The sequence below is a fragment of the Pseudophryne corroboree genome, chromosome 3 (genome assembly GCF_028390025.1).
Source record: "Pseudophryne corroboree isolate aPseCor3 chromosome 3, aPseCor3.hap2, whole genome shotgun sequence".
Classification (NCBI taxonomy): Eukaryota; Metazoa; Chordata; class Amphibia; order Anura; family Myobatrachidae; genus Pseudophryne; species Pseudophryne corroboree.
The window spans coordinates 807,201,177-807,219,893 of record NC_086446.1 but is presented as its reverse complement, the minus strand read 5'-3'; the positions used below and the strand labels follow the sequence as shown (position 1 = coordinate 807,219,893).

Below are 18,717 nucleotides of genomic sequence, written 5' to 3'. Positions count from 1 at the left end.
AACACACTGCCGCACTCTTCTCTGTCCTACCTCCACCAACAACACACTGCCGCACTCTTCTCTGTCCTACCTCCACCAACAACACACTGCCGCACTCTTCTCTGTCCTACCTCCACCAACAACACACTGCCGCACTCCTCTACCTCCACCAACACACACTGCTGCTCTCTTCTCTTCCCTACCTCCCCCAACAACACACTGCCACACTCTTCTCTGTCCTACCTCCACCAACAACACACTGCCGCACTCTTCTCTGTCCTACCTCCACCAACAACACACTGCCGCACTCTTCTCTGTCCTACCTCCACCTACAACACACTGCCGCACTCCTCTATCTCCACCAACACACACTGCTGCTCTCTTCTCTGTCCTACCTCCCCCAACAACACACTGCCACACTCTTCTCTGTCCTACCTCCACCAACAACACACTGCCGCACTCTTCTCTGTCCTACCTCCACCAACAACACACTGCCGCACTCTTCTCTGTCCTACCTCCACCTACAACACACTGCCGCACTCATCTACCATCACCATCAACACACAGCTGCACTCCTCTACCTCCACCAACACAAACTGCCGCACTCCTCTACCTCCACCAACACACACTGCTGCTCTCTTCTCTGTCCTACCGCCCCCAACAACACACTGCCGCACTCTTCTCTGTCCTACCTCCACCTACAACACACTGCTGCACTCATCTACCATCACCATCAACACACAGCTGCACTTCTCTACCTCCACCAACACAAACTGCCGCACTCCTCTACCTCCACCAACATACACTGCTGCTCTCTTCTCTGTCCTACCTCCCCCAACAACACACTGCCACACTCTTCTCTGTCCTACCTCCACCAACACGCTGTCACACTCTTCTCTGTCCTACCTCCACCAACAACACACTGCCATACTCATCTACCATCACCATCAACACACAGCTGCACTCCTCTACCTCCACCAACAACACACTGCCGCACTCCTCTACCTCCACCAACAACACACTGCTGCACACCTCTACCATCACCATCAACACACATCTGCACTCCTCTACCCCCACCAACAACACACTGCTGCACTCCTCTACCATCAGCAACAACACACAGCTGCACTCCTCTACAATCACCAACAACACACTGCCGCAATCATCTACCATCACCATCAACACACAGCTGTACTCCTCTACCTCCACCAACAACACACTGCTGCACTCCTCTACCTCCACCTACAACACACTGCTGCACTCATCTACCATCACCATCAACGCACAGCTGCACTCCTCTACCTCCACCTACAACACACTGCCGCACTCATCTACCATCACCAACAACACACTGCCGCACTCCTCTACCTCCACTAACAACACACTGCTGCACTCCTCTACCATCAGCAACAACACACAGCTGCACTCCTCTACCTCCACCTACAACACACTGCCGCACTCATCTACCTCCACCAACAACACACTGCCGCACTCCTCTACCTCCACCAACAACACACTGCTGCACACCTCTACCTCCACCAACACACACTGCTGCTCTCTTCTCTGTCCTACCTCCACCAACAACACACTACCGCACTCTTCTCTGTCCTACCTCCACCAACAACACACTGCCACACTCTTCTCTGTCCTACCTCTACTAAAAACACACTGCCACACTCTTCTCTGTCCTACCTCTACTAAAAACAAACTGCCACACTCTTCTCTGTCCTACCTTCACCAACAACACTCTGCCACACTCTTCTCTGTCCTACCTCCACCAACAACACACTACCGCACTCTTCTCTGTCCTACCTCCACCAACAACACACTACCGCACTCTTCTCTGTCCTACCTCTACTAAAAACACACTGCAGCACTCTTCTCTGTCCTACCTCTACTAAAAAAACACTGCCACACTCTTCTCTGTCCTACCTCCACCAACAACACTCTGCCACACTCTTCTCTGTCCTACCTCCACCAACAACACACTACCGCACTCTTCTCTGTCCTACCTCCACCAACAACACACTACCGCACTCTTCTCTGTCCTACCTCCACCAACAACACACTGCCACACTCCTCTACCGCCACAAACAACACACTGCTGCAGTCCTCTACCATCACCAACACATTGCCGCACTCCTCTACCTACACCAACAACACACTGCAGCACTCTTCTCTGTCCTACCTCCACCAACAACACACTACCAAACTCTTCTCTATCCTACCTCCACCAACAGCACACTGCAGCACTCTTTTATGTCCTATCTCCACCGACAACACACTGCAGCACTCTTCTCTGTCCTACCTCCACCAAAAACACACTGCTGCACTCCTCTACCATCACCAACAACACACTGCTGCACTCCTCTACCATCACCAACAACACACTGCTGCACGCCTCTCAGTCCTAACTCCTCCGACAATTCACTGGCGAACTCCTCTACCATCACCAACACACTGCCGCTCTTCTCTACCTCCACCAACACACACTGCCACACTCCTCTACAATCACCAACAACACACTGCTGCACTCCTCTTCCTCCAACAACACACACTGCCGCACTCCTCTACCATCACCAACAACACACTGCCGCACTCCTCTACCTCCACCAACAACACACTGCAGCACTCTTCTCTGTCCTACCTCCACCAACAACACACTACCAAACTCTTCTCTATCCTACCTCCACCAACAGCACACTGCAGCACTCTTCTGTGTCCTACCTCCACCAACAACACACTGCAGCACTCTTCTCTGTCCTACTTCCACCAATAACACACTACCAAATTCTTGTCTATTCTACCTCCACCATCAACACAGTGCCGCACTCCTCTACCATCACCAACAACACACTGCCGCACTCCTCTACCTCCACCAACAACACACTGCAGCACTCTTCTCTGTCCTACCTCTACTAAAAAAAACACTGCCACACTCTTCTCTGTCCTACTTCCACCAACAACACTCTGCCACACTCTTCTCTGTCCTACCTCCACCAACAACACACTACCGCACTCTTCTCTGTCCTACCTCCACCAACAACACACTGCCACACTCTTCTCTGTCCTACCTCTGCTAAAAACACACTGCTACACTCTTCTCTGTCCTACCTCCACCAACAACACTCTGCCACACTCCTCTACCGCCACAAACAACACACTGCTGCAGTCCTCTACCATCACCAACAACACACTGCCGCACTCCTCTACCTCCACCAACAACACACTGCTGCACTCTTCTACCATCACCAACAACACACTGCTGCACTTCTCTACTATTACCAACAGCACACTGCTGCACGCCTCTCAGTCCTAACTCCTCCGACAATTCACTGGCGAACTCCTCTACCATCACCAACAACACACTGCCGCACTTCTCTACCTCCACCAACACACACTGCCACACTCCTCTACCATCACCAACAACACACTGCTGCACTCCTCTTCCTCCATCAACACACACTGCTGCACTCCTCTACCATCACCAACAACAAACTGCCGCACTCCTCTACCTCCATCAACAACACACTGCAGCACTCTTCTCTGTACTACCTCCAACAACACACTACCAAACTCTTCTCTATCCTACCTCCACCAACAGCACACTGCAGCACTCTTCTCTGTCCTACCTCCACCAACAACACACTGCAGCACTCTTCTCTGTCCTACCTCCACCAACAACACACTACCAAACTCTTCTCTATTCTACCTCCACCATCAACACAGTGCCGCACTCCTCTACCATCACCAACAACACACTGCCGCACTCCTCTACCTTCACCAACAACACACTGCAGCACTCTTCTCTGTCCTACCTCCACCAACAACACACTACCAAACTCTTCTCTATCCTACCTCCACCAACAGCACACTGCAGCACTCTTCTCTGTCCTACCTCCACGAACAACACACTACCAAACTCTTCTCTATCCTACCTCCACCAACAACACACTGCCACACTCTTCTATGTCCTATCTCCACCAACAACACACTGCAGCACTCTTCTCTGCCCTACCTCCACCAACAAGCACACTACCACACTCTTCTCTGTCCTACCTCCACCAACAACACACTGCAGCACTCTTCTCTGTCCTACCTCCACCAACAACACACTACCAAACTCTTCTCTATTCTTCCTCCACCATCAACACAGTGCCGCACTCCTCTACCATCACCAACAACACACTGCCGCACTCCTCTACCTCCACCAACAACACACTGCAGCACTCTTCTCTGTCCTACCTCCACCAACAACACACTACCAAACTCTTCTCTATCCTACCTCCACCAACAGCACACTGCAGCACTCTTCTCTGTCCTACCTCCACGAACAACACACTACCAAACTCTTCTCTATCCTACCTCCACCAACAACACACTGCCACACTCTTCTATGTCCTATCTCCACCAACAACACACTGCAGCACTCTTCTCTGCCCTACCTCCACCAACAAGCACACTACCACACTCTTCTCTGTCCTACCTCCACCAACAACACACTGCAGCACTCTTCTCTGTCCTACCTCCACCAACAACACACTACCAAACTCTTCTCTATTCTTCCTCCACCATCAACACAGTGCCGCACTCCTCTACCATCACCAACAACACACTGCTGCACGCCTCTCAGTCCTACCTCCTTCGACAATTCACTGCCGAACTCCTCTACCATCACCAACAACAAACTGCTGCACTTCCTCTCAGTCCTAACTCCTCCAACAATTCACTGGCACACTCCTCTACCTTCACCAACAACACACTGCCGCACTCCTCTACCTCCACCAACAACACACTGCTGCACTACTTTACCATCATCAACAACACACTGCTGCACTCTACCATCACCAACAACACACTGCTGCACTCCTCTACCATCACCAACAACACACTGCTGCACTCCTCTACCATCACCAACAACACACTGCTGCACTCCTCTACCATCACCAACAACACACTGCTGCACTCCTCTACCATCACCAACAACACACTGTTGCACTCCTCTACCTCCACCAACACACACTGGCACACTCCTCTAAAATCACCAACACACACTGCCACACTCTTCTACCTCCATCAAATACACACTGTTGCACTCTGCCTCCACCAAAAACACACTGTTGCACTCTTCCTCCACTGACAGCAACACAATGCTCTACCTCTTACAGTACATATACCAACAACACTCTACCGCACTCTTGTCTGTCCTACTTCCTACCTGCACCAACAACACACTGTCACACTCTTTTCTTTCCTACCTCCACCCCAACACACTGCTGCACTCCTCCTACCTCCACCAATAATACACTGCCACACTCTTCTACCTCCACCAATAATACACTGCTGCACTCCTACTTTCACCAATAATACACTGCCGCACTCTTCTAGCTCCTATCTCCCCTAATAATGCACTGCCTCACTCTTTTACCTCCTACCTCCACCAATAATATACTGCCACACTCTTCTACCTCCTACCTCCAACAATAATACACTACTGCACTCTACTATCTCCTACCTCCACCTATAATACACTGCCGCACTCTTCTACCTCCACCAATAATACACTGCCGCACTCTTCTACCTCCACTAATAATACACTGCTGCACTCTTCTTCCTCCACCAATAATACACTGCCACACTATTCTACCTCCACCAATAATACACTGTCGCACTCTTCTACCTCCACCAATACACGGCCACACTCTTCTACCTCCACCAATAATATACTGCCGCACTTGTCTACCTACACCAATAATACACTGCCGCACTCTTCTACCTTCTACTTCCACCAATAATACACTGCCACACTCTTCTACCTCCACCAAGAATGCACTGCCACACTCTTCTACCTCCACCAATAATATACTGCCGCACTCTTCTACCTCCAATAATACACTGCTGCACTCTTCTACTGTACCTCCACTAGTAATACACTGCCGCACTCTTCTACCTCCACCAATAATACACTGCCACACTCTTCTACCTCCTACCTCCAACACTAATACACTACTGCACTCTACTATCTCCTACCTCCACCTATATTACACTGCCACACTCTTCTACCTTCACCTATAATACACTACCGCACTCTTCTACCTCCACCAAGAATGCACTGCCACACTCTTCTACCTCCACCAATAATACACTGCCGCACTCTTCTACCTACACCAATAATACACTGCCACACTCTTCTACCTCCACCAATAATACACTGCCGCACTCTTCTACCTCCACCAGTAATACACTGCCACACTCTTCAACCTCCACCTATAATACACTGCTGCACTCTTCTACTTCCACCAATAATACATTGCAGCACTCTTCTACCTTCTACTTCCACCAATAACACACTGCTGCACTCTTCTTCCTCCACCAATAATACACTGCCACACTCTTCTACCTCCACCAATAATACACTGCCGCACTCTTCTACCTACACCAATAATACACTGCCACACTCTTCTACCTACACCAATAATACACTGCCACACTTTTCTACCTCCACCAATACACGGCCACACTCTTCTACCTCCACCAATAATATACTGCCGCACTCTTCTACCTCCACCAATAATACACTGCTGCACTCTTCTACTGTACCTCCACCAGTAATACACTGCCACACTCTTCTACCTCCACCAATAATACACTGCCACACTCTTCTACCTCCACCAATATAGTCCAATAATATACTGCCGCACTCTTCTACCTCTACCAATAATACACTACTGCACTCTTCTACCTCTACCAATAATACACTACCGCACTCTTCTACCTCCACTAATAATACACTGCCACACTCTTCTACCTCCACCAATAATACACTACCGCACTCTTCTACCCCCACCAATAATACACTACCGCACTCTTCTACCTCCACTAATAATACACTGCCACACTCTTCTACCTCCACCAATAATACACTACCGCACTGTTCTACCTCCACCAATAATATACTGCTGCACTCTTCTACCTCCACCAATAATACACTGCCGCACTCTTCTACCTCCACCAATAATACACTTCCGCACTCTTCTACCTCCTACCTCCGCCAATAATACACTGCCGCACTCTTCTACCTCCACCAATAATACTACTGCCGCACTCTTCTACCTCCACCAAGAATGCCCTGCCACACTCTTCTACCTCCACCAATAATACACTGCCGCACTCTTCTACCTCCACCAATAATACACTGCCACACTCTTATACCTCCACCAATACATGGCCACACTCTTCTACCTCCACCAATAATACACTGCTGCACTCTTCTACTGTACCTCCACCAGTAATACACTGCCACACTCTTCTACCTCCACCAAGAATACACTACCGCACTCTTCTACCTCCACCAATAATATACTGCTGCACTCTTCTACCTCCTACCTCCAACAATAATACACTACTGCATTCTACTATCTCCTACCTCCACCTATAATACACTGCCACACTCTTCTACCTCCACCAGTAATACACTGCCATACTCTTCTACCTCCACCTATAATACACTGCCGCACTCTTCTACCTCCACCCATAATACACTGCCGCACTCTTCTACCTTCTACTTCCACCAATAACACACTGCTGCACTCTTCTTCCTCCACCAATAATACACTGCCACACTCTTCTACCTACACCAATAATACACTGCCACACTTTTCTACCTCCACCAATACACGGCCACACTCTTCTACCTCCACCAATAATATACTGCCGCACTCTTCTACCTCCACCAATAATACACTGCTGCACTCTTCTACTGTACCTCCACCAGTAATACACTGCCACACTCTTCTACCTCCACCAATAATACACTGCCACACTCTTCTACCTCCACCAATATAGTCCAATAATATACTGCCGCACTCTTCTACCTCCACCAATATAGTCCAATAATATACTGCCGCACTCTTCTACCTCTACCAATAATACACTACTGCACTCTTCTACCTCTACCAATAATACACTACTGCACTCTTCTACCTCTACCAATAATACACTACCGCACTCTTCTACCTCCACTAATAATACACTGCCACACTCTTCTACCTCCACCAATAATACACTACCGCACTCTTCTACTGTACCTCCACCAGTAATACACTGCCACACTCTTCTACCTCCACCAATAATACACTGCCACACTCTTCTACCTCCACCAATATAGTCCAATAATATACTGCCGCACTCTTCTACCTCTACCAATAATACACTACTGCACTCTTCTACCTCTACCAATAATACACTACCGCACTCTTCTACCTCCACTAATAATACACTGCCACACTCTTCTACCTCCACCAATAATACACTACCGCACTCTTCTACCTCCACCAATAATACACTACCGCACTCTTCTACCTCCACTAATAATACACTGCCACACTCTTCTACCTCCACCAATAATACACTACCGCACTGTTCTACCTCCACCAATAATATACTGCTGCACTCTTCTACCTCCACCAATAATACACTGCCGCACTCTTCTACCTTCACCAATAATACACTTCCGCACTCTTCTGCCTTCTACTTCCACCAATAACACACTGCTGCACTCTTCTTCCTCCACCAGTAATACACTGCCACACTCTTTTACCTCCACCAATAATACACTGACGCACTCTTCTACCTCCACCAATAATACACTGCTGCACTCTTCTACCTCCACCAATAATATACTGCTGCACTCTTCTACCTCCACCAATAATACACTGCCGCACTCTTCTACCTCCACCAATAATATACTGCTGCACTCTTCTATCTCCACCATTAATACACTGCCGCACTCTACTACCTCCTACCTCCACCAATAATACACTGCCGCACTCTTCTACCGTCACCAATAATACACTGCCGCACTCTTCTACCTCTTACCTCCACCAATAATACACTGCCGCACTCTTCTACCTCCACCAATGATACACTGCCGCACTCTTCTACCTCCTACCTCCACCAATAATACACTGCCGCACTCTTCTACCTCCACCAATAATACACTGCCGCACTCTTCTCCCTCCTACCTCCACCAATAATACACTGCCGCACTCTTCTCCCTCCTACCTCCACCAATAATACACTGCCGCACTCTTCTCTCTCCTGCTGCACCTGACAACATCCTCCCAGAGAGGGACAGTTGAGGACATCGGGTTGCCCCAGCACGGATCCTGTATGTCCGAGTGCTGGTAGACGACCTTCTGGGGCGTCATGATCTTCTGAATTTCCAGTTTTAGGTGGAATTTTCCCTAATATCAGTCAGTGATTCAGCTCAGAGTAATTATAGGTGATGATAACTAGGTGGATAAGAATGTGGATCAGAGCAATGGGACATATCTGCAGCCGCAACACAGACTTTCCTTTATCCCATGAGTAAAACAATATATATGTATAAAAGCAGTTCCTCCATAATAACTCTGTCAGTAATGTTTGTATTCTCATTGCAGGTCACATACGGATATCAGATTTGGGTCTAGCAGTGAAAATTCCAGAGGGAGACTCAATCCGGGGGCGTGTAGGGACTGTGGGGTACATGGGTGAGTATAACACCCCTGTGCATTATAGTTCCATCCTATAGGTGTGCCGCAGATCTGGTGTATCTTCCACAGCAATATAACCATTGGGCCATATTTGTATATCATAGCGTATGATGTAACATGTGTCAGTATCTGCACTGCATGTGTATAGAGCGTGACGTAACATGTGTCAGTATCTGCACTGCATGTGTATAGAGCGTGACGTAACATGTGTCAGTATCTGCACTGCATGTGTATAGAGCGTGACGTAACATGTCAGTATCTGCACTGCATGTGTATAGAGCGTGACGTAACATGTCAGTATCTGCACTGCATGTGTATAGTGCGTGACGTAACGTGTGTCAGTATCTGCACTGCATGTGTATAGTGCGTGACGTAACATGTCAGTATCTGCACTGCATGTGTATAGCGTATGACATAACATGTGTCCGTATCTGCACTGCATGTGTATAGCGAGTGACAAAACGTGTGTCAGTATCTGCACTGCACGTGTATAGCGAGTGACATAACGAGTCAGTATCTGCACTGCACGTGTATAGTGCGTGACATAACGAGTCAGTATCTGCGCTGCACGTGTATAGTGTGTGACATAATGTGTCAGTATCTGCACTGCACGTGTATAGTGTGTGACGTAACATGTGTCAGTATCTGCACTGCATGTGTATAGTGCGTGACGTAACGTGTCAGTATCTGCTCTGCATGTGTATAGTGCGTGACGTAACATGTGTCAGTATCTGCTCTGCATGTGTATAGTGTGTGACGTAACATGTGTCAGTATCTGCACTGCATGTGTATAGTGCGTGACGTAACGTGTCAGTATCTGCTCTGCATGTGTATAGTGCGTGACGTAACGTGTCAGTATCTGCTCTGCATGTGTATAGTGCGTGACGTAACGTGTCAGTATCTGCTCTGCATGTGTATAGTGCGTGACGTAACATGTGTCAGTATCTGCTCTGCATGTGTATAGTGCGTGACGTAACGTGTCAGTATCTGCTCTGCATGTGTATAGTGCGTGACGTAACATGTGTCAGTATCTGCTCTGCATGTGTATAGTGCGTGACGTAACGTGTCAGTATCTGCTCTGCATGTGTATAGTGCGTGACGTAACATGTGTCAGTATCTGCTCTGCATGTGTATAGTGCGTGACGTAACGTGTCAGTATCTGCTCTGCATGTGTATAGTGCGTGACGTAACATGTGTCAGTATCTGCTCTGCATGTGTATAGTGCGTGACGTAACGTGTCAGTATCTGCTCTGCATGTGTATAGTGCGTGACGTAACATGTGTCAGTATCTGCACTGCATGTGTATAGTGCGTGACGTAACGTGTGTCAGTATCTGCACTGCATGTGTATAGTGCGTGACGTAACGTGTGTCAGTATCTGCACTGCATGTGTATAGTGCGTGACATAACAAGTTAGTATCTGCGCTGCACGTGTATAGTGCGTGACATAACGAGTCAGTATCTGCACTGCATGTGTATAGAGTGTGACATAACATGTGTCAGTATCTGCACTGCATGTGTATAGCGAGTGACAAAACGTGTGTCAGTATCTGCACTGCACGTGTATAGCGAGTGACAAAACGTGTGTCAGTATCTGCACTGCACGTGTATAGTGCGTGACATAACGAGTCAGTATCTGCACTGCACGTGTATAGTGCGTGACATAACGAGTCAGTATCTGCACTGCACGTGTATAGTGCGTGACATAACGTGTCAGTATCTGCACTGCATGTGTATAGCGAGTGACAAAACGTGTGTCAGTATCTGCACTGCATGTGTATAGAGTGTGACGTTACGTGTGTCAGTATCTGAGCTGCAAGCCATCGGAGCAGCGAATCAGGACAGTCACCTGACAACAGATAACAGTAATTGGCCAATGACATGTAACGTAGACATATCTTTGTGCGCCTGCTCAGTATGTATGCCGTTTTCACCCCGATGATGATATTCCTCCCAGACCTGTGTATGCTGTAGCGTCACTACATGTATGTAATAATGGTGGTATACGCGTCTATCACCGTGATGATTGCTGCACCCCCGCGCTTGTCCTCATTGTGTCACATGATCCTCTCCATTCCAGCCCCTGAGGTTCTCAATAACCAGCGCTACACCTTCAGCCCTGACTACTGGGGCCTCGGCTGCCTGATCTATGAGATGATTGCCGGACAGTCGCCGTTCCGCGGCAGGAAGGAGAAGGTGAAGAGGGAGGAGGTGGATCGGAGAGTCCTGGAGACGGATGAGGTGTATACGCAAAAGTTCTCTGAGGATGCGCAGTCCGTGTGTAAGATGGTGAGTGCACACAGTGCTGTACCTACGCTGACACCTCCCGAGCCGGAGTCCTAGGGATGTTCTGCGCTGCGCGGGGGATTTACAATCATTACGCGTGAAATCGCACAAACGCGTCTCAGATAAACCGGGACTTAGGCCTAGATGTCACGCTTCATGCCGGAGTACAAAATGTAAAAGTGCTACCCGTAAACGCGACGGCGTATACTGGCGCTATGTAAGTAAAAGTTAACACGTTGGGCTTTCCACTTAATATCATTGTCGGCTTAAATTGTGAGCTGAAACCTGGACATAGTGCGTGTGCGCAACCGTCACCATGTGATCGCATCCCGGGAGGATGCGATCGCATAATTGACAGCCGCAGCGTTTAGTGGGCGTGGTCCGAACATCGCAGGCGTGCCCAGACCATTTTCAGAGCGGCTACGCAGGCAGGGGTCGACCTCTAATCGATGCTTTCGCAATTAAATTGTGAACGCATCGCGGTGTGGCGTCACACATGCTGGGCGGCCATGTCCTGTGCTGGCCGGCCATGTCCTGTGCTGGGCGGCCACGTCCTGTGCTGGGCGGCCACGTCCTGTGGTGATACATAGACAGACAGACAGATTTGAGACAGACAGATTTGAGACAGACAGACAGACAGACAGACAGACAGACAGACAGATAGATAGATAGATAGATAGATAGATAGATAGATGATAGACAGACATATAGATAGATAGATAGATAGATAGATAGATAGACAGATGATAGATAGACAGATAGATTGATAGATAGATAGATAGATAGATAGATTGCACTTAGAGTATTGTACCTGAACAAATCATGAAAATACATATATAGTACATGAATAGTGGGGGTGGGGGTGGGTGTGTGTGGGGGGGGGAGAGGATGGGGCTGGGGTATTTCCTCCTCCTCTTTTTATCCGTGCAGCTTCCAGCCAGCGTTGTGGAATCCTCCCCTCTCCACCTGGCGCGTTTCGCGGGGATGCATCTTCCTCAGAGGGGATGTCATACACTTTGATAAAGGTGCATCCCTTCCAAAAGGCATTTTTGGAGGACAAAGGTTTCCAATCACTCCATTACCCAGAAGCTACCCCTTAGTAGCTGACCCTTCCCTCTCCCCCGTGCTGAGCCCAGGTCGCTCACACCCCATATCAACCCTAACCACGCCTTGTTTGTTTCTCATAATATTTTGAATGTCCAGAAATGATCGGTTTGCTCACACCTGCCGACACGGGGAAGGGCGTCCACCCGACACGGACAGAAAGGGTTTTTTGATTGAAATTGCAAGAGAGCGATCTGAAAGCCACGTGCGTAAGACGCTGCGTATGTCGCGGTCTGGCATCTGCCCACCTTCCCAAACCACGTGCTAATAATTACACAATAACTTTACTCATCATTGTGACCGTTAAGGTTAGATTTCCCAGGGAGCGGGTTATCACGGCTTCTGATCATTTAGAAACCGGCAATAGTGATAAAAGGCCAGCCCGGCTCAGCAATGCTTTCCACTGCAGCTTCCAGACTATTGGTCAAAGATGTCCATAACCAGCCGTTCCTTAGTAACTCTTCCATCTAGTCTGATAGGTTCCATTCTGCAGGTGCTCATCTGTAGGTTCCAGTCTGTAAGTGTCCATTTGCAGGTGCCCATCTGTAGGTGCCCGCCTGTAGGTGCCCATCTGTAGGTGCCCGCATGTAGGTGCCCATCTGTAGGTTCCAGTCTGTAAGTGCCCATTTGCAGGTGCCCATCTGTAGGTGCCCATCTGTAGGTGCCAGTCTGCAGGTGCCCATCTGTAGGTGCCAGTCTGTAGGTGCCCATCTAAAGGTGCCAGTCTGCAGGTGCTGGTATGGGCGAGATGAATCGCTTGTAGTGCCCTCACTCATCCCCCCGGGCCATCTGTGATCTCGTTGGGCCCCTGTCCCATGGTGAGAACTTGCAAGTACTAGAAGATCTGGTGCACACGGGACATTGTACTGTATGGGATGAGTTATAATAAATATAATAAGACGGCTCGGCCTGACCCTGTTGGAGGCGGAGAGAGGGAACACCCCCAGATACGTCAGCAGAACTTTGTGGTTCCAGCAGGTGTCACATTTATGTTCTACGAGAAGGAAGATAATTTGGCTGCTACATTTCAGCAGCTGCAGAGACTCATCCTCAGGGTGTTATCAGTTACTTTCCTATATAATGACCCTCACATCTGAGTGCTCCGCAGGTGGCAGCAACTAATGATAGATCTCCTCCTAGTCATTCCAATGACAATTTGGAAACAATTGCTACATGTATTTGGCCACAAAAGCCACCGATCCTGAGGTATTGAGTGGATGTGGATTGTGACTGATGGGAAATTGCAGCAGTCTGTGTGTGGTCATTGGCCGTGGCAGCTAGTGCCCATCGTGCCACGTGTGGTTTAGGTTTGGTCGCTGTACACTAGGGCCAGACCTGACTCTACCTGTGGATCATATCTGCAGATCACACAGCGATAACTGCAAGTACTGCGGGAACTGAGGGGCCCATTTATCAACGAGTGATAAAACTTGCGTATGATAAATGGTGCTTCAGCCAATCAGCACCTAACTGTCATTATTCAAGCACATGACGGGAGCTGAACACATGACAAGTGGGAGCTGATTGGTTGGAGCACCATTTATCATACACAGCGAGTTTTATCATTCACAACAAGTTTTAGCACTCATTAATAAATTATCCCCTATATCTGCAGATCACACAGTTATTGCTGGATAGTAATAATGATGATAGTACAGCAATAATTGGAAGCACTGCAGGGACTTACCATATCTGCAGATCACACAGTTATTGCTGGATAGTAATAATGATGATAGTACAGTGATAACTTGAAGCACTGCAGGGACTTATAGCTGCAGATCACACAGCTATTGCTGAATAGTAATAATGATGATAGTGCAGCGATAACTAGAAGCACTGCAGGGACTTACCATATCTGCAGATCACATAGTTACTGCTGGATAGTTATAGTAAATGATGATAGTAAAGCGATTACTGGAAGCACTGCGGAAACTGACCATATCTGCAGATCACACAGTTACTGCTGGATAGTTATAGTAAGTGATGATAGTACAGCGATAACTGGAAGCACTGCAGGAAGTGACCATATCTGCAGATCACATAGTTACTGCTGGATAGTTATAGTAAATGATGACAGTAAAGCGATTACTGGAAGCACTGCGGAAACTGACCATATCTGCAGATCACACAGTTACTGCTGGATAGTTATAGTAAGTGATGATAGTACAGCGATAACTGGAAGCACTGCAGGAAGTGACCATATCTGCAGATCACACAGTTACTGCTGGATAGTTATAGTAAGTGATGATAGTAAAGCGATAACTGGAAGCACTGCAGGAAGTGACCATATCTGCAGATCACATTGTTACTATAAAAAAACAAAAAAACTGGGACTGCGCAAATCAATCTGATGTGGATATTTATTTTTACATAAAATTACTTTCTACACATATACACATACATATTTAGATACCGGCCAGCATCACATAAAAAATACTACATAAAATATAATTAGTATAATACTAAAATATCTTTTATATATATATTTCCACTCTAAATCAAATGGCTGATATAATCTCCATTCATACACTTTTAAGAACTTCTTTAGAGACCTCTCCGACAAATTTGGCAATATCACTAAGATGAATATAGTCAGAATTTTAAAATGTCCAGTACCCTTTGGTCAATTTCACATCACCATGTGGGATTCTTTTTCCTTAAGGTGTTAATATTTCATCCAAGTACACGTAATTTTATTTCCTTGGTCCCCAACGAGACTTGATTAATCACTTAGGCTTACTTTGTGCATAGTAAAACTTCTGCTGATTAACTGTGCAGATCATGCGTGATTAGATACTTTTTGTATTGCAACTTTGTAACATTCTTTCAAGATATGATACATTGCCTGTATAGTGTCCTGAACGCCACCCCTCCCGGCTAGTGATAGCCTTATCTGGAGCCTCCGGGTTCTTTCTACGGCGTCTCCTCCCCCGACAGCAGTGGGGTTTCTTATGCCTGTGGCCGGCCGGCCCGCTGATAAATGAACTGTTGATTCCTGTATAGGGAATACTGACGACAGACGCGTTTCTCCGCCTTTGATTACCTCGGCGGCTTCCTCAGTGTCGGATATTTTTACCATCAGTTTCTCTCAGGTTTAAATACCCGTCCACGCTAATTGCGCATGCGTATTACTATTGCGGATCAAGACTCGTTTCCATTTTTAGCTTCCAATATATACCAGCCTTTCTTTCTCATAATTCAGGTCTCAATTATATTTCATGTGTATGCTATATATACTCTGTGATATTGCCTATATTATACTTGGAGCATATATTCAATTCATAAAATATATATAAAATTAATAAAACAATTAAAATTAATAAACATATTCCAACATCCTCGGGGCGGATCTGGTATACTATGGCCGATATATAGATGATTTATTTATAATTTGGGGTGGGAGTTTTGAAGCACTCGAGATATTCACTAATGGTCTAAATATTAACAATTATGGTTTAAAATTTACCACAAATTATAGTACCACAAGTATATGTTTCTTGGATATAGAGCTGTCAGTAGAGGATGAGTGTTTAACTACAAAAACATACATTAAACCAGTTGATAATAATCGATATTTGGATTATAAGAGTTCACATAAGCGCAGTTGGAAAGATAATATTCCTAGGGGTCAGCTGGTAAGGCTACGTCGAAACTGTAGTTCCCACTCTATGTTTCAGGTGCAGGCTAAGGCCCTCTTAGAGTCCTTTCAAGAACAAGGATACCCATTGGGTATTTTGGAAAAAGCATATCAAGAGGTAGAAGGTATGGAAAGAGAAAATTTATTAAGACCTAAATATAATAATAAAAAGATGAAGGAAAATAGTAATAAAAGTGAAATTTTTGTAACAAAATATAATAGCTGTGCGTACAAGATAAGTCAGGTAATTAAGAAAAATACACATATGCTACTTTTAGACGAAGTGTTGAAAACACATATAGATCCAAGAGGTCTTACTGTCTTTAGAAAAGCAGATAATTTAAGAAAAAAATTGGTGCCAAGTCATTTCCAGAAAGAAAAAAGAAAAAAAGGGGTTATAAACAATATATGGTTACCTATAAGACCGCAAGGATATCATAAATGTGGAAAAATGGATTGCCATTCATGTAATAATCTACCAAGAAAAAGTATTACCTTTCAATCATTTATTTCTGGAGAGATTTTTCCTATTAAAGAGTTTATAAATTGCATGTCAACATATATTATTTATCTCATTTCCTGTCAGTGTGGGAAACAATATGTGGGACGAACCACGAGAACGTTACATATCCGATATATGGAACATCGGAGAAATATAATTAAAGGAGCAAGACATCCATTATCGAGTCACATAATTCATTGCCAAAAAGCTAATTGGAAAAATATAACCATGATAGGAATAGAACAAATCAATTCCACCAATAGAGGTGGGGATCGATTCAGTAGACTTCGGAGACGCGAGGCCTACTGGATATATAGATTGGATACATTAGTACCATCGGGTCTTAATGATACGGTGGAACTAAACGGGATATAAATACGATGGTGTTGTATGTAAGTGGTTATAGTTCTCGTGGTTGTCTCTTTGTAGGTTTATAGAGAGAGAGACATATATGATGAGTATAAAATGTGAATTATAAAAGAATGTTTCTTTCTTTTGTTGCTCCCATTGGAAAAAACAAATCCTTTAAATACATATAGATAGTATTACCTGTTCCTGGAGAAGAAAGGGTTGTTGGATTAGAGGGGGGATAATGTGTAGTTTAATTAATTATTATCGAGCGATACCAATGATAAGACTAGGATAAAAATGTTTGTTGGAATATGTTTATTAATTTTATATATATTTTATGAATTGAATATATGCTCCAAGTATAATATAGGCAATATCACAGAGTATATATAGCATACACATGAAATATAATTGAGACCTGAATTATGAGAAAGAAAGGCTGGTATATATTGGAAGCTAAAAATGGAAACGAGTCTTGATCCGCAATAGTAATACGCATGCGCAATTAGCGTGGACGGGTATTTAAACCTGAGAGAAACTGATGGTAAAAATATCCGACACTGAGGAAGCCGCCGAGGTAATCAAAGGCGGAGAAACGCGTCTGTCGTCAGTATTCCCTATACAGGAATCAACAGTTCATTTATCAGCGGGCCGGCCGGCCACAGGCATAAGAAACCCCACTGCTGTCGGGGGAGGAGACGCCGTAGAAAGAACCCGGAGGCTCCAGATAAGGCTATCACTAGCCGGGAGGGGTGGCGTTCAGGACACTATACAGGCAATGTATCATATCTTGAAAGAATGTTACAAAGTTGCAATACAAAAAGTATCTAATCACGCATGATCTGCACAGTTAATCAGCAGAAGTTTTACTATGCACAAAGTAAGCCTAAGTGATTAATCAAGTCTCGTTGGGGACCAAGGAAATAAAATTACGTGTACTTGGATGAAATATTAACACCTTAAGGAAAAAGAATCCCACATGGTGATGTGAAATTGACCAAAGGGTACTGGACATTTTAAAATTCTGACTATATTCATCTTAGTGATATTGCCAAATTTGTCGGAGAGGTCTCTAAAGAAGTTCTTAAAAGTGTATGAATGGAGATTATATCAGCCATTTGATTTAGAGTGGAAATATATATATAAAAGATATTTTAGTATTATACTAATTATATTTTATGTAGTATTTTTTATGTGATGCTGGCCGGTATCTAAATATGTATGTGTATATGTGTAGAAAGTAATTTTATGTAAAAATAAATATCCACATCAGATTGATTTGCGCAGTCCCAGTTTTTTTGTTTTTTTATAGTCTTTTGCATT

General features: G+C 45.8%; 1 protein-coding gene across 1 annotated transcript in view; it reads left to right on the top strand.

The window, feature by feature from the left end:
* Positions 1-18,717, top strand: part of GRK5 (G protein-coupled receptor kinase 5) — a 269,390-nt gene that overhangs the window by 189,726 nt on the left and 60,947 nt on the right. The window contains exons 11-12 of the mRNA XM_063962703.1: positions 9,423-9,512; positions 11,595-11,803. Of these exons, the coding sequence (XP_063818773.1) occupies positions 9,423-9,512; positions 11,595-11,803 (299 nt within the window). The remainder of the gene's footprint in view (positions 1-9,422; positions 9,513-11,594; positions 11,804-18,717) is intronic.